Genomic DNA, 26,485 nt, shown 5'->3' with positions numbered 1-26,485 from the left:
TAAATGTGAGCTATGCATGTATTTAAGAAAGATTATTAAAAGCAAGTAAGATAATTATTTACCTTTTTATTGCAGTTCAGAGTCATGGGTAGCTGGAGCCTGTACCAGCAGCTCAGGGTGCAAGGTGGGAACCTACCCGGGAGAGGGTGCCATTATCTCACAGGGTGCACCCACACCCACACTCACACCCACACTCACTCATCCTGAGATGAGGTAGACATGCAAATTCACCTCATGTGCATATCTTTGGGATGTGGGAGGAAACCCACGCAGACATGAGGAGAACAAGCAAACTCTACACAGATGTCGGCCTCAGCCAGGAATAGATTTTTTTTCTTATCAACATTGTAATAGAGGCTGGGCGCAGTGGCTCATGCCTGTAATCCCAGCACTTTGAGAGGCTGAGGCAGGCAGAGCACTTGAGGTCAGGAGTTTGAGACAGGGGTCTCTACTAAAAATACAAAAATTAGCCGGGTGTGGTGGTACGTGCCTGTAATCCCAGCACTTTGAGAGGAAGAGGCAGGCAGAGCACTTGAGGTCAGGAGTTCGAGACGGGGGTCTCTACTAAAAATACAAAAATTAGCCAGGTGTGGTGGTACGTGCCTGTAATTCCAACTGCTCCAGGGGCTGAGGTAGGAGAATTGCTGGAACCCGGGAGGCGGAGGTTGAAGTGAGCCGAGATCAAGCCACTGAACTCCAGAACTCCAGCCTGGGCGACGGAGCGAGACTCCAGCTAAAAAAAAAAAAAAAAAGAACAACGTTATTCAAGGACTTGTTATCCTGTAAAATAAGAGTCACTTGAACACAAGCACCATGACACCGTGACAGTCGTCTTATAACAGAGATGGCTACCTGGTGACTAATGAGCAGGTAGCGTCTGCAGTGTGGATCCACTGAACACAGGGAGGGTCCACATCCCAGGCTGGATAAAGTGGGACAGTTCACATTTTAAAACTCATCAAAAGGTTATTTCTGGAATTTCCCATTTCATATTTTTGAACCTTGGCTGACTACGGGTAACAAATGGCAGAAAGCCAAACCATAGATAAGTGGGGAGGGGACTACCATCTGAGACATGTCTGAGTCATCTTACAGATAGAAGGATTTGTGATGCTTAGCATAACCCGTAGTTTACAAGAGGTCCAGGGTCCAAAGGTTGGGAACCACTGACCTATTGCATTTATTGACAATGAATCACAGGCCTGGCAATGTTGCTTGCAACTGTCACCTAACTCTTCAGGTCGCACTGTCTCCCTTAATTACACTGAATCTTTCCTGAGGATAGGATCGTCCACTTACATGCCTTTGTACACCCACAATGCTAATGGACCCACCCGTTAAGGACCATTAATTGAGGACTACCGGTGAGGAGGACACTGACTTAGATCCTGTGGGAGGTAGAAAGTGCAGGGTCCAGTTTCCGCCCTTCAGATCTCACATCTGATTAGAGATATGGCAAATGACTTTGAGAAATGAGGTAACAATTTAATGGCTAAACTCTAGACTGAAAGAGAGATTATGGGATAGATTAGGAAATGAGTTGAACAGATGCTGACTGCTGTGAGTACAGAAAAGGAGGAGTTAGAGTATGCCACTGAGCCGGAAAAATATGTAGAGGAGGGGTTTGAGTGTGTGAGCCTGAAAAAGGATTAGTTCTCAGGCACTTCTTTCAAGCCCTGGAGGGGCTCAGAGAATAACTGAACGAATACATGCATAAGAGAAACACTTTTGGTCATTTGCTCTGAGATAGGCACAAAATGAAACCCTTACTTTTTTTTTTTTTTTTTTTTGAGACGGAGTCTTGCTCTTGTCGCCCAGGCTGGAGTGCAGTGGAGTGATCTCAGCTCACTGTAACCTCTGCCTCCTGGGTTCAAGTGATTCTCCTGCCTCAGCCTCTCGAGTAGCTGGGATTACAGGCACCCGCCACCAGGCCCGGCTAATTTTTGTATTTTTAGTAGAGACAAGGTTTTGCCATGTTGGCCAGCTGGTCTTAAACCCCTGACCTCAGGTGATCCACCCCACTCCGCCTCCCAAAGTGCTGGGATTACAGGTGTAAGGCAATGCACCTGGCTGCGAAACCCTTACTCTTAAAGAATAGCATTTACTCTGAAACATACAGAAGTCAATTTTTTGAAGGTGGCAGTGGATGAAGAGGAGATGTGCCCTGAATCCCATAATCTCTTAAGATGTTGCTGGGGTCCAGAAATTGTTTAGGTGAAACTTTCACAGAAGAGAGCACTGATGCTCCAATAGTGAAGTGAGTTGGCCAGGATCATACAATCAGTCAGTAGCAGAGCTGGACTTGACCTCTGAGAGCTGGACTTCAGGGCTAGTGTTCTTTCCACTTCATCTTGTTACTCCTAGAATCCCCTCCTTTTTCTTGAACTTGTCAAAACAATTTATCTAAAAGGAGTTTGCCCAAGCCGAATCCATCACATCACCCTGTTCTAATTGAAATGCTAGACTGGTCTTTCTTCTCTTACTATCTGAACATGCCTTAATCAGAAATTAGGGGCAACTCCTGGGTCCTGGCCAATGCTTCAGAGAATCTGTATTGGCACCCGCCATGCTAAAACCATCGTTGTTAAAGACAAACTGCTTATTACAAAATCCAAACCACTGCTTTGTGGGTTGTGGGGATCTCAAGAGAGTGGGTGGGAGATGGGGTCAATTCTGGAGGGGCCTCCTTTATTGCCATTGATTTTTGATTTTTGGCCACAACAGAGAACTGCCTCCTCTTTTTTTTTTTTGAGACAGATTTTTGCTCTTGTTGCCCAGGCTGGAGTGCAATGGCGCGAACTCAGCTCACCGCAACCTCTGCCTCCTGGGCTCAAGCGATTTTCCTGCCTTAGCCTCCCTAGTAGCTGGGATTACAGGTGCCTGCCACCATGCCCAGCTAATTTTTTGTAGTTTTAGTAGAGATGGGGTTTCACCATGTTGGCCATGCCAGGCCGAGTTGCCTCCTCTTGGATGCCACAAACCAATTAGGTTGGGGACCCTTCCAGAGAAGCCGCCTCCATCTGGTAAATATTTGGGCAGCCTGGGTGATCTGAAAAGTCACTGGGGGGATTGCACAGTGGCTCATGCCTGTAATTCCAGCACTTTGGGAGGCCAAGGTGGGTGGATTACCTGAGGTCAGGAGTTTGAGACCATCCTGGCCAACACAGTGAAACCCCGTCTCTACTAAAATTACAAAAAATTAGCCGGGTGTGGTGGCAGGCACCTGTAATCCCAGCTACTTAGGAGGCTGAGACAGGAGAATCTCTTGAACCCAGGAGGCAGAGGTTGCAGTGAGCTGAGATCATGCCATTGCACTCCAGCTTGGGCAACAAGAGCGAAACTCTGTCTCAGAAAAAAAAGAAAAAAAAATCAACCCCAAATCACCAGATCATCTATAGGCTGAAGTCAAGCTGCTGGGTTAGTCTGTTCCATTAAGAAGTAACTGGCAAATTATCTGCCAAGGGATCTTGGTCTCTCCTGCATAGTTTTCTTATCTCACTGATAACTTACTTTATCATTATGAAAGACTCTACACCTTCATACCTCCTCTTCCCTGAACTTCCCCAACCAAGCCTTGCCCTCAGAGCCATAATTCATTAATTCACTCACTCAACACATTTCTATGCAACCCTTCTTATATTCCAGTCATTGAGCTGGGTGAGTACAGTGTAGTCACTACTGATATTGTCTACTAGGTGATACGGCTTCCACCTCTAATCCTACCTCTCACTGTGTGAAAGGCAAGACATTTGCTTTTCTGGTCCCTCTCCCTGTCCCTCTGGTTCAATCTCCTCACCTGTAAAGTGATGGAATTGTAGAAAATGGTTCCTTTTGATTCTCTCTGTATCTCTCTGTGTTCAGGGTCTGGTTAGGAGAAAGAAATCACACAGTATTTGGAACAAAAGTTTAACACAAAAAATTATTAACTAGGGCCGGGCGTGGTGGCTTATGCCTGTTATCCCAGCACTTTGGGAGGCTGAGGTGGGTGGATCACGAGGTCAGGAATTCAAGACCAGCCTGATCAACATGGTGAAACCTCGCCTCTACTAAAAATACAAAAATTGGCTGGGCATGGTGGTGCGTGCCTGTAATACCAGCTACTCAGAGGCTGAGGCAAGAGAATGGCTTGAAACCTGGAGGCGGAGGTTGCAGTGAGCCAAGATCGCGCCATTGCACTCCAGCCTGGGCGATGGAGCGAGACTCCATCTCAAAAAAAAAAAAAGAAAAAAAGAAAAAAGAAAAAAAATATTAACTAATAGCAGGGAGTCAGCTGTTAAAGTGTAAAGTGAACTCTGAAGAATACAGGAATACAGATAGAGGGAGCAGCTTAGGGTCCCCCCTAGGGCTGAAACAGGGAACCCAAGAAAGGGACAAATTTGGAGAGTCTCCACTGCTATGCGGAGACAGAGACCTTACAGAGAAGGTACAGCTGTCACCAATGAATGGCGGAGGGAGTTGCTGGGTGCGACAGACTGGGGTTGGCAGGCAAGCAGGCATCCACTGGGTGCTAGAAAATCTTGTTGAAAGGTCAGGAGATCGAGACCATCCTGGCTAACATGGTGAAACCCTGTCTCTACTAAAACTACAAAAAAATTAGCCGGGCGGGGTGGCGGGCGCCTGTAGTCCCAGCTACTCAGGAGGCTGAGGCAGGAGAATGGTGTGAACTCCGAAGGCAGAGCTTGCAGTGAGCTGAGATCGTGTCACTGCACTTCAGCCTGGGTGACAGAGCAAGACTCTGTCTCAAAAAAAAAAAAAAAAAAAAAAAAGAAAAGAAAAGAAAAAGAAAGTATTGTTGAGAAGCTGCACATGGGAGTGCTGAGAAGCCAGTCAGGATACTTATGAGACTTGCCAGAAGCTGCCTGTGGGGTTAAAGTGAAACTTGCTGGGGGTGAGTCCCACCCTTGACCACTGGGGAGCCACTGGAGGAAGAAGAAAAGAAAGCACCTGAGAACCAGGAAGAGAGGCCCCTTTCTCCTGCAGTGTCCCTCCAGAACCCTCCACCGACAAAGCTTAGCATTATGCCATCAGGTGAAGAGACACGTTTCTGGGATCCAGCACCAGTATCACTAGCAGGCGAAGTGAAGAGGGGTGTGAAGATGAGAAGTGATAAATCGATAACCAGCATGCTGTCATTCTATGCTATATGATTCTTTGAAATTTAACCTTAATGTATGAAAGGAGTGAGTGAGTTGTATTGTACAGGTGAGATATGATCTTAGCCTGTTCTTCTATACCTTCCTCACCTCTACTCCTCAATCATTAAGAAATTTCTTCAGAATGAAACCAATCCTGATTAGGATGGCATTTCACCTCAAAACTTTAAACATGCCATAATCATGTCCATATATGATTATATGTCTATATTGTATCTATTATTATATGCTTAGTATAATAGTTACATAATAACTAAACATCTATACCAAGAACAGAGGTGGGTCTAAGCTTCCAAAAGAATAAATAAAAGATGCCAAAGATTTCAATATGCTTCCTGATGACAGCAAGTAACTTGGAGGGGAAATAAGATCCAGTGAAGTCAATCTCAAACCAAATATTATCAAAAATCAGGTGAGTGACAGAGAAAATGTGATGCAAGTTTACAGGAAGGAAAAACGCCTATAGGCTGAAATGGCCAAAGAAAGATTTGTGCCCGGCAGTAAAGTCAGCGGAGAATGTTTAGCAATGGGTAGAAGTCATACGTAAAGTAGAATGAGAATAGGCTAAGATGTGGCTACAGAATGGGAAACACAGACTAACTGGTCCCTTGGCTCTGAATTTGCTAGCCTCAGGTTTAAACTGAGCCAGTCAGTTGCAGATGTGTTACGTGCATAGGACAGATGTCAGGAAGATGAGCATACGTGACCTCAAAGACTTGCTGGATCCCGTAAGGCCTTGTTGAAGGAAACATCATTATACAGACTTCTCCATCGTTTAGATGAACCTGTGGTTTCCATATCAGTGGACTGAGCATTTGCTAGTATAGAGGATTTGCTGCTATAATATTCAACTTCTGCTCTTCACATTGCTTAAGTGAAATACTGAAATACTGGCCGGGCACAATGACTCACGCCTGTAATCCCAGCACTTTGGTCCTAGCTACTCACTCACTCAGGAAGCTGAGGTGGGAGGATCTCTTGAGCCTGAGAAGTCAAGGCTGCAGTGAGCAAGGCTGCAGTGAACTGTGACTCCACTACTGCCCTCCAGCCTGGATGACAGAGCAGGACCCTTTTTACCAAAAAAAAAAAAAAAAAAAAAAAGAAAAGAAAAAGAAAAGAAAAATCCTTAATAGAGACTTCCTTTTCCCCTATCAAAAGAATAGGCCCACACTGATACTATTTCCCAGGTGTCTCTTTGCTGGTGAGTGAATGTTTTCCAAGGCTTTTTTTCACAGAAGACTCAGCTCTCTGATAAAATACCTGATAAAATATACCTGTAAAATATTGCATTTCCTACTTACATGGCATGACGTGGAGCTCTGACAAATAGAATGCAAAGGAGATCACCGGTATCAGTCCACATAGTAAATATTAGAGAAGCTAATTTTTTTTTTTACAAGTTTTAGAAAGAAAGTAATTGGAAATAGCAATTTTTATTTTTATTTGTACCTTTCCTCAAGGCACCACCCCAGGGTGGTGTCTCCTGTCTCCAGGCTCTACCAGGAAGCTGCGGTGACTGCAGTGGAAGCTCTGGGCTTTATTTCCTTCTTTGGTTTTGGCCCTGGGAATTGCCCTGACTTTCTTAGAAACTCTGTTATGCGTTAGCAATAATTATTCTTTTCAACATCACTAAATGTTTTATAGCATGATAATTTTCTGTTTTCTTTTCTTTTCTTTTTTTTTTTTTTTTTTTTTTTTTTTTGAGATGGAATCTCACTCTATTGCCCGGCTGAAGTGCAGGGGTATGATCTCGGCTCACTGCAACCGCCACCTGCCAGGTTCAAGTGATTCTCTCGCTTCAGCCTCCCAAGTAGCTAGGACTACAGGCGCCTACCACCACACCCAGCTAATTTTTGTATTTTTGGTAGAGATGGGATTTCACCATTTTGGCCAGGCTGATCTCAAACTCCTGACCTCAGGTGATCCACCCGCCTCGGCCTCCCAGAGTGCTGGGATTATAGGCATGAGCCACCGTGCCTGACCAGCATGATCGTTTTAAGGTCATGTTGTCGTTCTTCTTGCCAGAAATGGAAGGCTATAAGAGTTTTGGAAAGAAACATGTTATTTTATCTAACAGTGGAAACATTTTCAAATGTCCATTTTCAATATGCTCTCCACATGAGTGCCTTTTGAAAAAAATCTATTTCTTATTCATTGTTAAAATATTGCATTTATCTTGAAGGCATACACTCAGAAGTTTTGTTTTTTCCATACCTTTTGCTGGGTAGCATACTACTTATTGTTATTTGCCATCATGAAAAAAGGCTAGCAAAATTGGAAAATTTGTAGTTTTGTAAAATAGAGTGCAACCTCATGTTGAAATTGAATTTTAAAGTACTTTTATGATCATGCTTCATCTCAGGACAAAGTAGTATATAGAGTCTACTATTTAAAGGTCTTGTTTTCATAAAAGTAGCCACATTAATGATACTCGAAAGCACACCAATTGCAATATGTGGGAACGTGCTGAAATTGAACAAGAATCAGGGGCTCCATTGTCATCCTCTCAGCGCTAAGGAAAGTCTACTATTCCTTTAGCTTTCACCACTCACTGGGCATGACACGGGGCTCTGACAAACAGAATACAGGGGAGGCCACCGTTATCAGTCCACATATTAAATATTATTAGTAACGCTTAATTTTTTTATCTTTTAGAAAAAAAAATAGAAATAGAAATTTCTTCCCTTTCCTCAAAGGATCATCTCATACACTCTGAGACGGGTCCCGCCCTATTTTGTAGACCACTGTTTTATGGGAAGTGTTGTGGGTTGAACTGTGTCCCCGAGAAAGACATGTTCAAGTCCTAACCAGTGGTACCTGTGAATGTGACTTTGTTTGGAAATAAGGTCATTGCAGATATAATTAGTTAAGATGAGGTCATACTGGAGTAAGATGCAATATGACTGGTGTCCTCATAAGACAAGAAAAAGATAAGTTTATTAAAAAGATGATGTAGAAAAATAGTCATGTGATTTTGGAGGCAGAGCTTGGAGCAACCCATCTACAAGGGCAGCATACCAGGAATTGCTGGCAAACACCAGAAGCTAGAAGAGGCAAGGAAGGATTCTATTCTATGGCTTTCAGAGAGAACATGGCTCCGCCAACACCTTGCTTTTAGACTTCGGGCCTCCAGAACTGTGTGATGATACATTTCTGTTGCTTAAGTCACACAGTTTGTGGTACTTTGTTATGACAGGCCTAACCAATGAATTTAGAGAATGAAGAAAGTTCAGAGAGGTAGCAGAAGTACCAGTAGAGCAAGGTGACCCAGAGACCTGGACAGGTGAGAGCTTAGGAGGGAGGGCGTGTCAACGGTTTCAAATGCATCCCAGAAAACGAGAGAACATGAGCAAAGGCCCTGGAATGTGCCTGCTTAGGGCTAGGGAATGGGAGAGGAAACTTTCCTGCTCAGAGGGGTGAGGCACTCAGGGAAGTAGAGGAAGATGCATTGGTACTAGGCACGGTGGCTCAGGCCTATAATCCCAGCACTTTGGGAGGCTGAGGTGGGCGGATCACATGAGGTCAGGAGTTTGAGATCAGCCTGGGCAACATGGCGAAACCCCTGTCTGTACTAAAAATATAAAAATTAGCCAGGTATGGTGGTGGGCACCTGTAATGTCAGCTACTAAGGGGGCTGAGGCAGGAAAATCACCTGAACCTGGGAGGCGAAGTTTGCAGTGAGCCGAGATCATGCCAGTGCACTCTAGCGTGGGTGACAGAGTAAGACTCTATTAAAAAAAAAAAAAAAAAAAAGAAGAAAGAAAAGAAAAGAAAAAGAAAAGGAAGATGCATTGGAGCATCGGGACAGGTTGGGTCCAGATGGCTGTGAAGAGCCCTGAGTGCCCACTCCTTTTGCCCTGATGGCTTTCCCTCTTCTGGCCTCTGCATTCCTGCTCCCTTCTACTCATTGCAACCCTGTCTACGTTGTTTTCCTTGAGATTTTCTTGTGACACGTATCTAGGCTTCCAAGTGCCCCACCAACACTACAGATCTCTCCATTGCCTTTCCCACACACAGGACCGCTCATATTCTCTCTGCCTCAAATGCTGAAATTCCGCCACACTCAAATCATCTCTTGAGGGCCTGATTTATAAAGGTTTGCTAAGTTGTTGTACCCTCTATTTAATGGTATGCTAAGCCACTGTTGGAAAGATTGATACTGTTAATTAAAAAGCAAGGTGTAGAAAAGGGATTTTTTTTTTTTAAGGAGACTTCTGTGTTTATGTAAAAAAGTTGCACATGCATAGAGTATGCCTATTAGATTACACTTCTTCCCTCAAAATAAACAAAAACAAGCAAACCAAGAAGTAGAAGATGTTGCCTCTGGAAGGAAACTAGGTATCAGGAACAGGAGTGAACGCCAATTTGCTTTTCAATATATACGCTTTTATACTTAAAACTTTTTGTGCTGTGAAAGGAAAATAAATCTTGGGGCCCCCAAATCACTAAGCTAAAGGGAAAGGTTAAGGTGAGAACTGCTTAGGGCCAACCTGCCTCCCATTCTATTCAAAGTTACCCTTCTGCTCACTGAGGTAAATGCATATCTGACTGTCTCATTGGGAGAGGCTAATCAGAAACTCAAAAAAATGCAATCCTTTGTCTCCTATCTACCTATGCCCTGGAAGCACCCTCCCCTCTTTGAGCTGCCCTATCTTTCTGGACTGAACCGATATACATCTTACACATATTGAATGTCTCATGTCTCCCTAAAATGTATAAAACCAAGCTCTGGGGCCGAGTGTGGTGGCTCACACCTGTAATCCCAGCACTTTGGGAGGCCGCGGCGGGGGGATCACTAAGTCAGGAGATTGAGACCATCCTGGCTAACAAGGTGAAACCTCGTCTACTAAAAATACAAAAAATTAGCCGGGCGTGGTGACTGGCGCCTGTAGTCCCAGCTACTCCGGAAGCTGAGGCAGGAGAATGGTGTGAACCCGGGAGTCGGAGGTTGCAGTGAGCCTAGATGGCACCACTGTGCTCCATCCAGCCTGGGCGACAGAGCGAGACTCTGTCTCAAAAAAATAAATAAATAAAATAAAATAAAGTAAACATGTCTTTCCATGTTTATAAAAATTAAACATGTCCTTCCAGTCATAAAGTCACTAACAGCTTAATGTGAATTAGCATAGCAGATGGCATGAACTCAGTGGGTGCCTCAGGAAAAAGATGTGCTAAAGGTAGACTCAGTCGCTGAAAGAAGTAACAAGGCAAGGAAGATAAACTGGCCCCGCTCCTGGAGAAGGAGCCACATTTCCATTAAGGGAGTGAGATTATCTGCTGAGGTCAAAGAAGAGATCTGCTCGGGCAGCTCACATGATAGAATAGGTTTACCCACTTATTTATTCATTCAGCCACTCAACAAATATTTATTGAGCACCTACTTCGTGTCTTGTGCTAGGTGCTGGGAATGCAGTGAAGAACAAAGGTGAAACAGTTTCTGCTCTCATACAGAGATTACAATTCCTTAAGGAAGTCAGGCCTTTGGAATGCAGTATGACAAATGCCATGAGACAAAAAATGTATAAGGCTTGTATTCCAGACATTTGTTTATTTATGTGTGAGTCGCTGGATATTATGGGCAGTATAATGACACGCAATGATGTCCACGTTGTAATCCCCAGAACCTGTGAATAACTTACCATATACAGGGCAGAGGGGTCTTTGTAGATGTGATTAAATTAAGGACTTTGAGATGGAGAGGTTACCCTGAATAATCTGGGTGGGTCCAATCTAATTACCTGCCTCCTTAAAATAAAAAAATCTTTCCTAGCTGAGTTCAGAGTCAGAGAGATGTGACTGTGGAAACATAGTCAGAGAGATGGAAGGAATGCTGATTTTAGAGATAAGAAAGGAGCCATGAGCCAAGGAATGAGGGCAGCCTCTAGAAGCAGACAAAGGCAACAAAGGAACACGCTGCCAGAGCTTGATTTTAGCTCAGTGAGGACTGTGTTAGACTTCTAACTTATAGAGCTGTGTGTTTTAAGCTGCTACATTCATGGCGATTTGCTGAAGCTATGATACAAAACGAGTACTTTGGGTTAGCCTATGGGCATATAAAGTTTGAGTAAAAAGAGGTTCCTGTTCTCAAGATTTTTTTTTTTTTTTTGAGACCGGATCTCATTCTGTCACCCCATGTTGGCGTGCAATGGCACGATCACAGCTCACTGCAGCCTTGAACTCCTGGGCTCAGATGATCCTCCCTCCTCCTGGGTAGTGGAGACTATAGGCCCATGTCACCATGCCTGACTAATTTTTGTATTTTTTGTAGAGATGGAATTTTGCCATGTTGCCCAGGCTGGAAGAATGTATATATTATTACAAATTATTAGGGGAGACAAACATGTAAATGGAATAATACAAGCGCTAAAGTTGGGGTGTGTACATGTAACCATGTATATAAAATTTGCTTGGAGACATTCTGTTACTATCTCCCATCTTAGAAAAACTTCTCCACCACATCTGCCCCATTTTCTCACTCCCCTTTGCAGCAAAACTTGAAGAAGTTGCTTATTAATGTAGTCTCTAATTCTTTTCCTCCAATTTCCTCTTAAAGCCACTGAGTCACTTTTGTTCTCACTTCCCCCTCAACACTACTTGCCCATGGTCCAGATTACCAATGGCTTGCTTCCATCATGCTAAATGCATGGTAATTTAAGTCCTCACCCAGCACACTGATTAGCAGCAGAGACACAGCTGACCGTGACCTCTTCCTTGATATACTTCCTTTACTTGGCTGCCAGTGCTCCATACTCTTTGGTTTTCCTTTTTCTTCATTGTATAGCACTTTTCCTTCTCTTTTGTAGGATCCTTGTCTTCCAATTGGTTGATACTGGAGTGTCCCAGAGCTTAGTCCCTGGCCTCTTTATATTTCCTCCTTTGGTGACCTCATGCAGTCTTCTACCAGCTGTATGTTGATGACTCCCATATTTATCTCTCCATTTGATATGTCCCTCTTGGCCTCCAGAATCATTTCTCAAACCTGCTACGTGTCATCTCCACTTGGATGTGTAATAGACATCTCATAATAAACATGGCTAATACCAAACTCCTTATCTTCTCTATTTCCTCTCCACAACCCACTCCACCCACAGCCTTCCCCATCTCAGTTAATGACAACTCTGTCCTTCCAGGCGCTCAGATTCATAATTGACTCTCTCATATTTCACATCAATTTTTGCTGGCTCAACCTTCAAGATCTATCTAGAATCCAATCATTTCTCTACTGCTACTAACCTGGTCTGGTCATCATTGCTTCTCACCTGGATTACTGCAAAGCCCTGATGTGGTTTCCCATGCCCCTCAAATAAAAGCCCTGAGCCCTTACGATACTCTGCTAAGCACTACGTGATCTAGACTCCTGCTCCCACTATCTCTCTCGGGTCATTTCCTCCCTCTCTTACCCTTTCTCACCCTGTTCCAATCACTCCAGCACTTATAACTTTTTGATACACTATATATAATCGGTTTAGTATTTCAGAAGGTAACATGTATGCCAGTGCTATGGAAAAAAAAAATTAGGGGACTGAGAAGCAGCAGGGATGGGGAAGGCAGAATAGGTCAAGGACTCCATGAAAAGATGCCATTTAGGCTGAGTGTGGCGGCTGGTGCCTGTTATCCCAGCACTTTGGGAGGCTGAGGCAGGTGGATCATCTGAGGTCAGGAGTTTGAGACCAGCCTGGCCAACATGATGAAACCCCATCTCTACTAAAAATACAAAAAATTAGCCAGGCATGGTGGCGTTTGCCTGTAATCCCAACTACTCGGGAGGCCGAGGCAGGAGAATCACTTGAACCTGGGAGGCGGAGGTTGCAGTGAGCTGAGATCGTGCCACTGCACTCCAGCCTGGGCGACAGCATGAGACTTCATCTCAAAAAAAAAAAAAGAGACATTTGAGGGAGGTAAGGCAGTTAGTCATGTGGATATATCTGAGGAAAACAGGAATCTTTGTCCCTTGGAGGCAATGATGAAACTCAAAGATTCTGCACAGTGCCTGGCACTTAATAAGTAAATACTCAGCAAATATTTAATGAATAAATAAATTAATTCTCTCTGTCATAAGTTCTCATGTTGCTTAAAATTTCCCTGTTTTTAATAATATTATTTGTTATTCATTTGTTTTTTGAGATATTTATCTAGAATCTCAATTTTAGGCAGCATTGACTAGTTTTTTTGTTGGAGGTGACAAAAGAATGCAGTGTTCCTATAACACCAGGAACTCTGATATTTTTAAAAATCTATGGGACAAGTTTGAAAAAAAACTTGATTCTACCCTAGACTCTTGTTTCAATCCTAGAGTCTAAACCATACCTGTTTGGATGTGAATCAAGAATGAAACCGGAAAGACATAATTCTGAAAGTTCATATAACAATCACCCATGACTTTATAAATGCACTGTTTGGTGAGTGCTAATGAACTTGAAATTAGGTCACTGAATCCTTTAAGATGGCATTAAGTTAAATTTCTATGCGTGAATTGTTTTCACACACAAAACTCAGTCACTTATCCAATAAATCAACACCAACTTCTCAGGCGCTCATATGGGGAAGCTGTGTACTGTTTAGGAATACAGATATGGAATCACACAAGCATGTTGAAACATAGGAAGTGATCACTCTGCCAATCTCTATATCCAATGTTTATGTTCATTTCAATATCTGATTGTATTTTATTCAATTAATCTTTTCAATACATTGGAAAAAAAGAGAGAAAACACAAGCAAAAAGCAAAGACTGAAACAAGATGGTCTCTCATACCTATTCCTAACTCCAATATCAAAAATACATTAGAATCAGCATAATTCATGCCCAGTGTTCCTTTTTTACCTCATTTGTTTGGTCCAAAGGAGAAGGGCTGAAACCTCCGGCTGACTGCAGTTCTGAGATCCCAAAGTTATCCTTGCTAGACATACCCAAGGAAACATGAGGTCTGGTGGTGCCAGAGGGTTCATATTAGCTTCTTCCAGTGGAGTGCTGGAACTGACTCACAAGAGCTGACTGGTAGATTTTCAAGAATTTTTGAGGGATGATTGATGTCACACTGATAGTCTGAATTCCATGGTGGACGTATTTATACCATTGAAATTGGCAATTGCTATAAATTAGGCCCCCTATTCCCACTTATAAAAATACAGCTGTCTAACAGGTTACCAGTATACTACTGGTTGAGTCTCTTCTTCAACAGACCTTGTTCTGTCAACAGGGTTTTCCAAATTTCCATTTTTCAGTTCGGACTTTCTGTCTGAAGCATTTTAATTTTTTTTTTTCTTTTTTGAGACAGGGTCTCACTCTGTCACCCAGGCTGGAATGATGTAGTGTGATCACGGCTCACTGCAGCCTCTGCCTCCCAGGCTCAAGTGATTCTCCCATCTTGGCCTCCCCCGGCCAGTACCTGGGACTACAGGTGTGTACCACTATGCCCGGCTAATTTTAATTTTTTTTTTTTTTTTTGTAGAGATGGGGTCTCACTACGTTGTCGAGGTTGGTCTAGAACTCCTGGCCTGAAGTAATCCCCCCACCTTGGCCTCCAAAAGTGCTGGGATTACAAGTGTCAGCCACTGCACCAAGCCTATTTTAACTTTCTATAGTGAATCACTATAGGTATAAATCATTTTAATCAAGTCTTGGGTTTTTTTTTTTTTTTTTGTATATGGGCAAACTATTTACAAGCATAAATACCTTACTAGGTTTTGGTTTAACACTTATTTATACAACTCCACTCATAACTACATGACATGATTGATAATAGTTAATTATCTGTCCTTCCCATTTCATGGACAACTGCATGGTCTTTAATACTGATATAATTTAGCGTTTGGAAGCTTCAGCTTCATCATTCATAAAACTAGGATAACAGTAGTATATACTGCTCATTTCTTTGCTGGGAGTATTAAAAGAAATACATGTAAAGAACTTAGCACAGTGCTTGGCACATGGTAATATCTCAGTAAACGTTAGTGATTGTGTAGTAATAGTAATAGTAATAGTAGTACTTTGTGCTGTGGGGTAGACATACAGAAAAGGGTGAGATGTGGTGCTTTGCTGAATATATGTTTTGGCCAATCCTTCTATAGCTTAGGAACATTAATTAAGCATTTGCTATTTGGTGGCTTAGATATTGGCAGTTCCTGTACAAGCTAATCCCTTTGCTAGTAGAAAGATTGAGAAATTATCAATTGAGAAATTCTTCACACTCTCAGAATCACATTGGGTATTTCATAGATCAGGCAGACCAAGTTGATATTTTGGAATTGTAAGACTGAAAAAGATTGGCTATTTCTTATCTTCTTATCTGTCCTCAAATTTCCAAAAGTGGTGTTTCTTCATTGCCCATCTCCCTCTAAAGTGATGATCATGATTTATGAGAAAACAGAAGCAGGCCAGTTGGGACCTTCGTCTTTTCCTTCCACTGAATATACCACCGTACACTTATCTGTACCTGCATTTTTTTTGCCTTTATCCTGTTACTGCAGATGACATGTCCAGGCTCCTAACTGAGGGATCAAATCCCCTTTGACTTCAAAGACTTAACTTCTACAGATGTCCCCCTTCTCTGTTTCATTAGTCCTTTCCCCTCTACTGGATCATTCTCCTCCCAGCCTACAAAAAATGTTTTAGTTTCTCCCACCTTAAACTAAAAAACTTTCCACTGATATCTTGTCATTGTCCAGCTGCTATCCCTATTTCTCTGCTCTCCTTCAGAACACCCTATCACCTCCCATTGTCTCTCCAGTCTACTTTCGTTAGCTTCTGTCCCCAAAAGTGATGGAAATTGTTTGGTAAAGGCTATTAATAACACCCTTTGCTGCGAAACCCAGTGGTTGCTCCTCTGTCTCTGTGCTTCTCCATCTTTCAGTGGTATATGGTAGAATTGACCTTTGAAAAACCACCCTCTCCTGGCTGCTGTGTCACATTCTCTAGTTTCTGCCTATTCTCTAGCCATTTCCTCTCAGTCTTCTTTGCTGGTACCTTTTTTCTCTGTTTGATTTCTTTTTTCTTTTTTTTGAGATGAAGTCTTGCTCTGTCGCCTAGGCTGGAATGCAGTGGTGCAACCCTCCCTCAGCCTCCCGAGTAGCTGGGATTACAGGTGCCTGCCACCATGCCCAGCTAATTTTTGTATTTTTAGTAGAGATGGGGTTTTGAACTCCTAACCCCAGGTGATCCACCCGCCTTTGCCTTCCAAAGTGCTGGGATTACAGGCATGAGCCACCGCACCCAGTCTTCTGTTTGATTTCTAAAGGTTGCAGTATCCACATCTAGGCCCTTGGCCCTCTTCTTCCATGACAGATTTTATCTGGCCTCATGGCTTTAAATTACACTTATCTGGCCATAACTTCCAAATTAATGAATTTCACTCTTGCTATTTAGGCCTCCTACTTAATATATCCTCATTTGGATGCTCAATGGGTGACTTAAACCAATATAACTGAAACAGAACTCTTGACTTTCCCTTGGAAACATAGCTCCCATAGTCATCCCCGTTCAGTAAGCAGCACCATCTACCTACCTAGATTCTTAATGTCTTACTCCCTACATCCAGTCTACCAGCGAGGCAGCTCTATTTCTAGACTGTATCCCAGTCCTGCTCATGCCTTCCTGCTTTCCCCTTTGGTCTTTTATGATCAGTTATCTCCCTAGCAGCAGAAAGATCTTTTTAGTATATAAATAAGATCACATCATCCCCTACTTAGTTAGCTTCCTATCAGGACACAATTCGAAATCCTTCGTTGGTCCACCAGGCCCTCTTTGTGCTGGCCCCAGCCTGTCTCTCCAACTTTCTCTTGCCCATATTCTTCTCCCACTATACTCCGGCCACACTGGCCTTCAGTATGCTCCTGCAACAAGCCAAGCCATACCGCACTGCTTAGGGCCGTTGCATTGGCTGTCTTCTTTGCCTGGAGTGTTCTGCCTCCACATCTATGCTTGACAGGCTCCTTTCTGTAATTCAGACCTTAGTTCAAAGTCACTTCTCCAGAAAGACTTTCCTCAACTACCCAATCTACAATCATTCTCCCCACCCCTGCTTCCCACTTCGTTGTCTAGTACATTATCCTTTTTATTTTCCTCATATACCATTCTCTGAATTGATCTTGGTCACTTACTTATTTGTTTGTTTACTTGTTCCCTGCTGATTCCTCAGTATCATCTCACACGTCATCTGATAACCAACACTTGCTGGAGGAATGAACACGCTGGACACCCAACAAAGATATTTCTTATAGTTGAGGGGGTTGTCTATTCCATTGCTCACAGTCCTGTAAGCAAAGGCACATTCATATGAGAAATTTATTGCAGAATGTAGCAGCAGGAAAGCATTATCTCTGTTGAGAATTTTCAGTGCCTTTTCCTTTTCTGGTTTTAAAGCTGTCACTGTTAGTTTCTACTTTTTGTTTTGCCTTGGCTATTGGGAAGCTGAAAGCCAAATTTCAAACTCGAGGATGAATATCACGCTCTCGCCAATAGTGAACATAAGTTCTTCCTTCCTGAGGTTGATTTCCTCCCTTTGTTGTCAGGAAGTATGGTAATGAAATTTGTTACAAGTTGCCTCAATTTCTTTCTGGATGGAAGTGTGATTTAAACAAAAGCATTCAAAGTGTTAACATTCTGGCATGGACTGCACAGCTACCTGTCAAGGAATGTTGACTTGGAGTCATGTAGTATTGAATGGGAGCTCTCTGGCTGCAAGAGTTTATGAACATCCTTTATTGTTGCTAGGTGATTTGCTGTGATTCATATTTGGGAATTCCCCAAGGTAGTTTTAGTTGGGGTTTGACTTGCCTAATAAGAGCTCAATCCTCTGGGTGTTAGGGGTTTTAGGCTTTTTTGTATTTGTTGACTTGATGAGTGTCACTTCAGAGTTATGAACCAAAAAGTTCATGGATCTTGAGAGTTTATTGTTCTCTTAGAGATCAATGTCTCAGTAGTAGAAGAAATACGCCTTTTAGTTTAGCCTTAAAATGGGATGTCTTGATCTCAAGTAAATTCATGGACTACACCCTTCTAAGGTTCAAAGGAACTGTTCTTAATTATTGTTTAGGTCCAGGGAGGGTTTTGAAGTTTATGGAGCATAAAACATGCTTCTCCCTAGCCTGGCAAAATTAAAATGTAGCTCTTTTGAAGTTCAGTATGTGTTGGTATTTTAATTTATTGGCTACTTTAAATATTTTGTTTGTGGCAACAACATTCATAAAACAGCAAGAGGGAAAGCATACACTGATTCATTATTATCAAATATTTTTGATATTTGTACTAAATAGATGATGTAAAGAATATATCTATCTGGTTAATCCATGAAGGCATAAGAGTGGACACATCTCTTTGAATAAAACATGCTATTAAAATAGTCTTGATGGCCTAAATGCAATGTGGAATAATGCTACTGTATATAAGAATTGTATCTTAATTTAAACATTTCTCCCAAATAAATGTTGTAGTTAAGTATTACTTAACAATTGGATACAAAATTATATTTTAATTTTTAATGAAAACAAACATTGATTCAAGTAGTTTTGAAGAAGGAGCCTGCAGAAAATACTTTTCACGAACTATTTCCTTCCAGAAAGGGAAGAGAATGGGTCTTTTGGTAATCAAATGTTAAAAAAGTCAATCAATCAATCATGTATTATATCATGCAGTAAGTAATTTTTTAAATTAACCTTTTAAAATCCACACTTCTTTTCTTTCTTTCTTTTTTTATTTTTGAGAGGGAGTCTTGATGTGTCGCCCAGGCTGGAGTGGAATGGTGCAATCTCCGCTCACTGCAACCTCTGCCTCCCCTCCCAGGTTCAAGCAATTCTCCTGCCTCAGCCTCCCGAGCAGCTGGGATTACAGGCGCCCACCACCATGCCCGGCCAATTTTTGTATTTTTAGTAAAGATGGGGTTTCACCACATTAGCCAGGCTGGTCTTGAACTCCTGATTTCAAATGATCTGCCTGACTTGGCCTCCCAAAATGCTGGGATTACAGACGTGACTGTGCCTGGCCTAAGACACACATTTTATCTACACTTATATGGGTTCCTTTTTAATGTAAAAATCGGGATTTACTTAAAGATATATTAATTTATAAGGATATTTGATGAAAGAATTCCAAATAGTACATTTAAAGCATATGAACACTAGTGATAATTTTATATGATATAAAATATGATAAAATACATTTATATATAACTTTATTAGAACATTTGTATATCCAGATTTTATCTATGACCTTCCCTTTCCCTTTCCCATAACTGAAACCAATACAGTCAATAGCAATTTCAATTTAAATGACTGTAAAGTCATTGTTCATCATCCACCATAAAGCTTGGGTCATCTCCCAAGTACATTTTAAAGTGAGATTTATCTTAACTTATTCTGTCTGCTGTGTTCTTTTGTTAGGATGAGTAGCAAAGGTTGTCATGGAGTAACTGGTGGTATTGAACCAGCATGTAATTTACTAGTAATTGATAATTCAGTTAAGAGTATTTACCGAACACCTCACCAGAATTTTAAAAGTCTCCTTGGAGATCTGGAGGGGAAAAAATACAAGCAGGACAAGTAAAACCATCATTTAAAATCTATAGAGATAGCCTTTATCTGCCATATTTTAAATTTAAAAGCAAGAAACTTTTCTATCCAACTTATTTGACAGTGCTGAAGTTTTGAAAGTTTTTCGGCTCATTGCACATATCTTGGTATCCTGGCCAAGATAAGAAAACTCCAAGGTCCGGTAAAGTTTACTGTGGAGTAAGATGATTACTGATCCCAGAACCAAATTCCTGGTGTTTATCTGGGCTCCAGGCTGAGTAGCCTGTTTTAAAAGAGGCAATCAAGAGGTTTTTTTTTTTTTTGCCTTTCAACCCTAAGCACTCAGGGCCATCAGTCTTACCATTAAAGTGAAGCTAAGGGTACTTCTGGATTGTGTGTAATCAAGACTTGATGTTAAACCTAAATCCAGAGAAATCACAGTGGTTATCTCAACTGCTTTTAGGTATGAGGTCAATTATGCTGGGGAAGTCTAGTATGGAAACTAATGGCACACTCGGTGTGTCATAAGTGAATGACAGTCCATAAATGCCAGGGAAGACAGAGAGAGGTAGAAAGCAGCCTTCTTTGGAAGATAAGTGGTAAACTCAAGATTGCTAAACATATATAGCTAAATGCATAACAATCCTCAACAGGGGAGACGAAAGAAGTTGCTTCTGTAAGAAGGAATTGATATCCCTTGAAGTTTTAGTGCTGAGTAACTAAGAAAACTTACATGAGGGTCTATGGTTATATGCAGCAGATACTATCTTCTTTCCCCCTTTTCTTCTTCTCATTCTAGTTTTCTAAGATGCAGCCTTTGGCGAGTTAACTAAAAATACAGATTGTTTTAAAGTTAGTGCCAAAGATGACCTATGTATTTTATTTTTAAAGCTCGTTTATGCAATGTTTTAGTTTTCAATGTGGCAAGAGAAGAGGGTGTGAGAACTGCGTCAAGTCTCTCATTTCCTGGGCTGCCTATGACTTCTGGGTAGAGGTGCCCTTCCTCATGACTCTGTGGCCACACGTGGTTCTGCCAACCATTCGCTTTGGCATCTGAGCTGGGAGAGAATGACTGATGTCATGGGCCCCTTCATGGAATTATTCACTGGCTTTGTTCACTGGGTCCTCGGGGCTACTAGGAGCAGCAAGAAGTTCTGAAAATGAAGAGAGAAGTCATTGGATATAGAATTCATAACTAAAGCTTGTCTGGAAGGAGATCTTTATGTTTGAAAAGGACTCATTTTATGTGTAAATTTTAGACTTTGTATGTCAATTCTTTTTTTCTTTTTTTTTTTTTTTGAGATAAAGTCTTGCTCTGTCACCCAGGCTGGAGTGCAGTGGTGTTATCCTGGCTCACTGCAACCTCTGCCTCCTGGGTTCAAGCGATTCTCCTGCCTCAGCCTCTCCGGTAGCTGGGATTACAGGCTCCCACCACCACGCCCAGCTAATTTTTGTATTTTAGTAGGGATGGGGTTTTGCCATGTTCGCCAGGCTGGTCTTGAACTCCTGACCTCAAGTGATCTGCCCACTTCGGCCTCCCAAAGTGTTGGAATTACAGGCGTGAGCCACCATGCCCTGCCTGTGTGTGGAATCTTTTTTCTTTTTGGTGTTTTTTTTTTTTTTTTTTTTTTTTTTTTTTTTGAGATGGAGCCTTGCTCTGTCACCCAGGCTGGAGTGCAGTGGTACAATCTCAGCTCACTGCAAGCTCCGCCTCCCAGGTTCATGCCATTCTCCTGCCTCAGCCTCCTGAGTAGCTGGGACTACAGGCGCCCGCCACCACGGCTGACTAATTTTTTGTATTTTTGGTAGAGACGGGGTTTCACCATGTTGGCCAGGATGGTCTTGATCTCCTGACCCCGTGATCTGCCCACCTCGGCTTCCCAAAGTACAGGGATTACAGGCGTGAGCCACCGCGCCTGGCCCTGTGTGTGGATTCTTTATTCTTTTTCTGAGAAATCATATTTGTCATCGTTTTTGCTGTTATCATCATCTGAGTTGTCAGTGAGCATCTGTCAACTGTGTTCTCTTCCCTGTTTTGGCAGGCCCCCTGGGTATCTTCTGCCGGTCTGGTACTACTTCTCACCTGTTAGTATTCATTGAATGGATACTTAACCTTAGATGGCCTCCCTTCAGGCAAACTTATCTGTTGATCTTTTCCTTCCCTAAATACCATCTGCAGTCCTACTACACCATTCAGTAAGTGATTGTCCAGTTAAGCTGTATGTGTTAGCATACAGTTTACACGTTTGTTCTCTAATCCAGAACACAACTTCCTCGACAGCAGGGATCAAAAAAATAGGGGTGGTAAACAGATTAACTTGCTCCATTTGTATCATTTGAGATTACCATGTGTATATATAATCTATTAAAGTAATTTTAAAAAATGCATTACCCTTTCTGGTATATATTGTAAATAAATAAATATTGGAAAAAATAAGAAGTGAAATAAAAAAAGTATTTTATTTAGGCTCAATATGATAACAAACAAAAGTTCACCTAGGTTTGATAAGTGCCCTTTGCTCCGAAGGGAAGATAAAAATAAATAATAGTGACAAGAGTTAACAAAGTAAAACCCAACCTGTCTGGTTGAATGCGAATAGTAGTGGCTTTACTTCATATAGGCAGCTTCCAGATCAACGTAAAAAAGCTTTACTGAATATTCAGACCAGTGCTATTTACTTAGCTGCTCTCAAATGGGAATAAGCAGACATCAGCTATCAAGTTTCTAGGCTGGAAAAATCCATAAAGGCCATTGGACACAGACACCATGGGGACATCATCCAGACAGTTCATAAAAATAACTTGCCCAACATTTTTGGAACCTGATGCAAGCTATACTTGTGGTTCTGTCTGTTTCCTTTGCTTTATCCAGTAACAACAGAAAAGGAGGCCGGTCACCAGGACTATGATAACTTGGATGTTACAGGAGACAACCAGTACAGGAGACATGCAATACAACTGCAATTAATAACTCAACAGCCAATTACTGAGACAGTGCTCATGTAAGCAATTAACACATAACATTCAGTCAGAGGACTAGATGGTAAATGGGTGCTTATCTTAAGTCCAGAGCAAAGGAGTTGATTGAGACACAAATATTTGAGCAGGACCACAGCCTCAGATCATTCCATCTGTGTTCACAATAGGGGGAATCCCAATCCTGTGTCACATAAATACAAAGAACAAACAACCGTAATTTGCTATAGTAGTCAATAAGAGTGGGTCAATTCATTCAGAAATATTTATTAAACACCTGTAACATGCTAAGCATTCTAGGGAATTCAAATATATGTCAGTTATTCCCTAAATTTTTTTTTTTTTTTTTTTGAGATGGAGTCTTGCTGTGTCACCTAGGCTGGAGTGCAGTGGAGAGATCTCACAGCAAGTTCTGCCTCCCAGGTTCACGCCATTCTCCTGCCTCAGCCTCCTGAGCAGCTGGGACTACAGGCGCCGGCCACCTCGCCTGGCTGGTTTTTTGTATTTTTTAGTAGAGACGGGGTTTCACCCGGTTAGCCAGGATGGTCTCCCTCTATTGACCTCGTGATCCGCCCACGTCGGCCTCCCAAAGTGCTGGGATTACAGGCTTGAGCCACTACGCCCGGCCAGTTATTCCCTAATTTTAAGTAAATTGAAGTCCAGTAGTGAAATAAGGTTTGCTCAGCACATATGTGTTAGTATCGTATGAGAGGTATAATTGCTGTAACTATTTGGAGGATGGAGAGATCACTTCCAGTTACTTGATCAGGGAAGGTTCTATAGCGAGGAGGGCACTTGGAAGGGGCATACACTTAAAAACAAACTTTTTGTTAAAGCATAACACACACATAAAAGAGTATATATTGTATACAGTACAGGCTCACTGAATTTTCACAATCTGAAAACACTACATATGTAACCAGCACCCAGAGAGAATAGTACAGTATTCCAGAAGCCCCCCATGTCCCCTGCCAATCACTCTTGGGGGAGTAGGATTTTCTGAGATGAATGTAGACAGAGAGATTATTGGAGGAAGGATCAGTATGCATAAAGATGTGGAAATTGAAAGCCATGACCCATGTTTGGAGAATGGGCTGAAGAGTAATTTGCTTGCAATGTTGGCTAGAGAACAGGGTCGCGTCCACGTTATACAGCTTTACATGCCAAGTAGAGGAGTTAGATTTTATCTGTTAGCTGCTGAAGGCTTTTGAGCAAGAGGATTATTTTTGTAAGACTTTTTGATGATGGCTGATAATTTACTGGTGATGGGACAATTGAGAGACTAAGGTTGGGAGACTGGCTGGGAACTTCTGTAATAATAGTCCGGGTATGAGATAATTTTGGCTCTGCAGTGGCAGTGAGAACACAGTAACTGACCATACACAGACACTTTAAAGATAACTTTAAACAAGAACTAAATGACTGAAGATCTAGAGGAAGAGGGAGGAGTCAAAGAAAATTTTCTTCCAACGATCTAATCAAGATAAAATTTAGTAATTTTTTTGGGGGGTAGTTAGTTGTTATTTACTTGTTGTATAGGGTTAACACCTTCTTTGAATGCTGTCTCTCCAAGAAATTCTGAAAACTTTCTTACAGTATTTGAAGAAAACCTTGAGTTACTATAAAGAAACTCTAAAGAAAGCAACTGACCTTTCAGACAAAAAGGGTCCTTTGTTAATCAGGAAATGTGGACTGTTTGTCTTTTCAAATGGATGCATGCGACAATAAACGTTTCGCTGGGGGGAAAAATGACTCCAAAGAAGACTTTTGAAGATGTCACACGAACAGCAAATTACTGGGTGCTGAACACCTTCCTGTTTCTTCAACCTCTTAAATAATTTTTATTAACCCAGATTTCTAGGTAGGATGATTTTTAACTTCATCTTATACGTTTACGTGTAACGTGTTTCTACAGAAAACAAAAAACCTTTTTGAAGAAAAAAGGGCGTAACTTTTTTTGACAACTTACATTACTGGCTATGGGAGTAATTTTTAATTGATGGCACCTCTTCTACCTCCCGCCCCGCCCCCATTCCATCCCTTTGCTTCCAATACGGCGGGTTCCTCACTCAACACATAATAGAGCACGTAACTGGTACTGTAACTTATAACGTCTTTCAAGGTCTTTCTTAACTGTACGTTTTTCTGCACAATCAGCACCTTATTTCTTAGAGACTGTTCATTTCTGGAATTTTTGATGCATGTGGTGGTTTCCAGGCACCAGGATTTGGTAGTAAAACAGGAGACTGAAGAGAAGTTGCTCCCGAAAGCTGTTCTGTGTGCAGGTAACCAAGAATCAGAAATTTCTGAGACCAGAGGAAGGGAAGGAACGTTACTTGGTATACAGCGCGTGGGTGCAGAGGAGGGGAGTCCGGGAAGATGAGAGGTGCCAAAGGCGAGACCCCGTGCGCTCTCCAGATCTTAAGCTCCAGGTGGGCGGGCGCCGGTGGCCTGAAGCCCGGCCTGCGCGCCTCTCCACACCTCTGACCACCCACCTCCTCCGCCCCTTCCCGGGCTAAAGTTCCCAAACTTTTCCTCCAACGGGGAGAGGAAGGGTGTTACTCAGTTTAAAAGGGAAGTCCCGCCCCATTCCCGGATTCCGATTGGTCTTGATTTGCCACGCCCCCGCCAGGGCAGCGGGTCGATTGGCTACGGGAGGGGAGCCCCGCCTCAGGCCCGTTGCCGTCGGCTGCCTAGGCCCCCAGGTGGCAGGCAGGTGGGGCTGGTGCAGCCCTCGCCGCGTCTGCTGCAGCTGCCGCCGTCAACTTCTTGGGCGCTGGCACCCCGCAACCTTTAAGGTTCGCACGCGGGCCAGGCGCGCCGAGCCCGTGGCGCGCGGGACTGGCGAGAGTTAGCCATGAAGAGCCTCAAGTCCCGCCTGAGGAGGCAGGACGTGCCCGGCCCCGCGTCGTCTGGCGCCGCGGCCGCCGCCGCCAGCGCGGTGAGTCCCGCGGCCCGGGCTGCCTGGCGCTCCGCTCCGGGAGCAGCCCTCCTTTGCTGGCGAGCTCGCGCGCCGCCTTCCTCTGCTTTTCCTCTGCCAATTCGGCTTCGGCGGCCCTGGCGACTCCTCTCTCAGGCCAGAGACTCAATCAGCCCAGAGACCCTGGGGACCCTCCCCGTCCCCGCACCCGAGCCTCTACGGGTCTCTTCCCCACCCCTTTCCCCCAAGCCTCCGAACTTCTGGAAGAAACTTCAGTGCTGCGGTTATGGCCCCCTCCTCCTAAATCCAGCGTTCCTCGATTGGCCCCCCTACTCCGCTCTTTCCGTTGACCCCCCTCATCGCTCTCCTTTCCCGGCGCTCGTCCCGCTCCCCACGCCTGCTCGGCCGTGTTGGCTCCCCCGTCCCCAGGGCCGGGGCTCGCACCGGGCAGGGCAGGTGGGCAGGGCTGCGCACCCCGCGCCACAGTGCCCGGACTCCGGACCTTACCCGAGTCTGAGACTGAGCGTCAAGCCCTGCCAGGCTGGTGGACGTCCCGTGCTGGCCGCTGTCGTTGTCACTGGGAAGTTTGATTCCCCAGCGAGGCAGAGGGAATCGCCTTAGTTGTAAAGACAAAACCCCCCAGGGTGGTGACCCTGGAGGTGGTGATGTCGGGTGGTGATGTGGGTCGTGTAAATCGCACCTGTGGGGCGGGATCTGTGCGGGGCGCTTTCGGTGCTGACCTGTAGCGCGGCCTCAGTGTGCACGCCAAGGAGTAGTCAGGGCCTCTTTAGTTGGCAGGAGAACAGAAATCTTGAGAAACAGCCTGACCGCAGATGTTGTGATTTAGATAATTTGTCACCTTACAAGAATGGCGATATCATCAAAATTCTATGTCATTAAAAAAGTGCTACTTAAAAAGTGTCGAAGAGTCG

General features: G+C 43.2%; 1 protein-coding gene and 1 long non-coding RNA gene across 5 annotated transcripts in view; one reads left to right on the top strand and one right to left on the bottom strand.

Moving 5' to 3' along the window:
* Positions 1-366: 366 nt before the first annotated feature.
* Positions 367-26,309, bottom strand: LOC103245396 (uncharacterized). Of its 4 annotated transcripts, none has more exons than XR_012091530.1 (5): positions 26,061-26,309; positions 20,391-22,817; positions 17,252-17,404; positions 3,797-3,864; positions 367-733 (listed from the first exon to the last, which is right to left on the bottom strand). It is a non-coding gene; the product is annotated as an uncharacterized lncRNA (long non-coding RNA). The 4 variants fall into 4 exon arrangements; XR_012091531.1 differs by lacking the exon at positions 26,061-26,309 and adding an exon at positions 24,284-25,201; XR_012091532.1 differs by lacking the exon at positions 26,061-26,309 and adding an exon at positions 24,794-25,201.
* The window catches only part of UACA (uveal autoantigen with coiled-coil domains and ankyrin repeats), a 99,639-nt gene continuing 98,464 nt past the window's right edge, over positions 25,311-26,485 (top strand). The window contains exon 1 of the mRNA XM_008016059.3: positions 25,311-25,574. Within this exon, the coding sequence (XP_008014250.3) occupies positions 25,491-25,574 (84 nt within the window). The 5' untranslated portion in view covers positions 25,311-25,490. The remainder of the gene's footprint in view (positions 25,575-26,485) is intronic.

Source organism: Chlorocebus sabaeus, chromosome 26 (genome assembly GCF_047675955.1).
Source record: "Chlorocebus sabaeus isolate Y175 chromosome 26, mChlSab1.0.hap1, whole genome shotgun sequence".
NCBI lineage: Eukaryota > Metazoa > Chordata > Mammalia > Primates > Cercopithecidae > Chlorocebus > Chlorocebus sabaeus.
The sequence above is the reverse complement of the archived record's forward strand: the minus strand, read 5'-3'. Positions and strand labels throughout refer to the sequence as shown.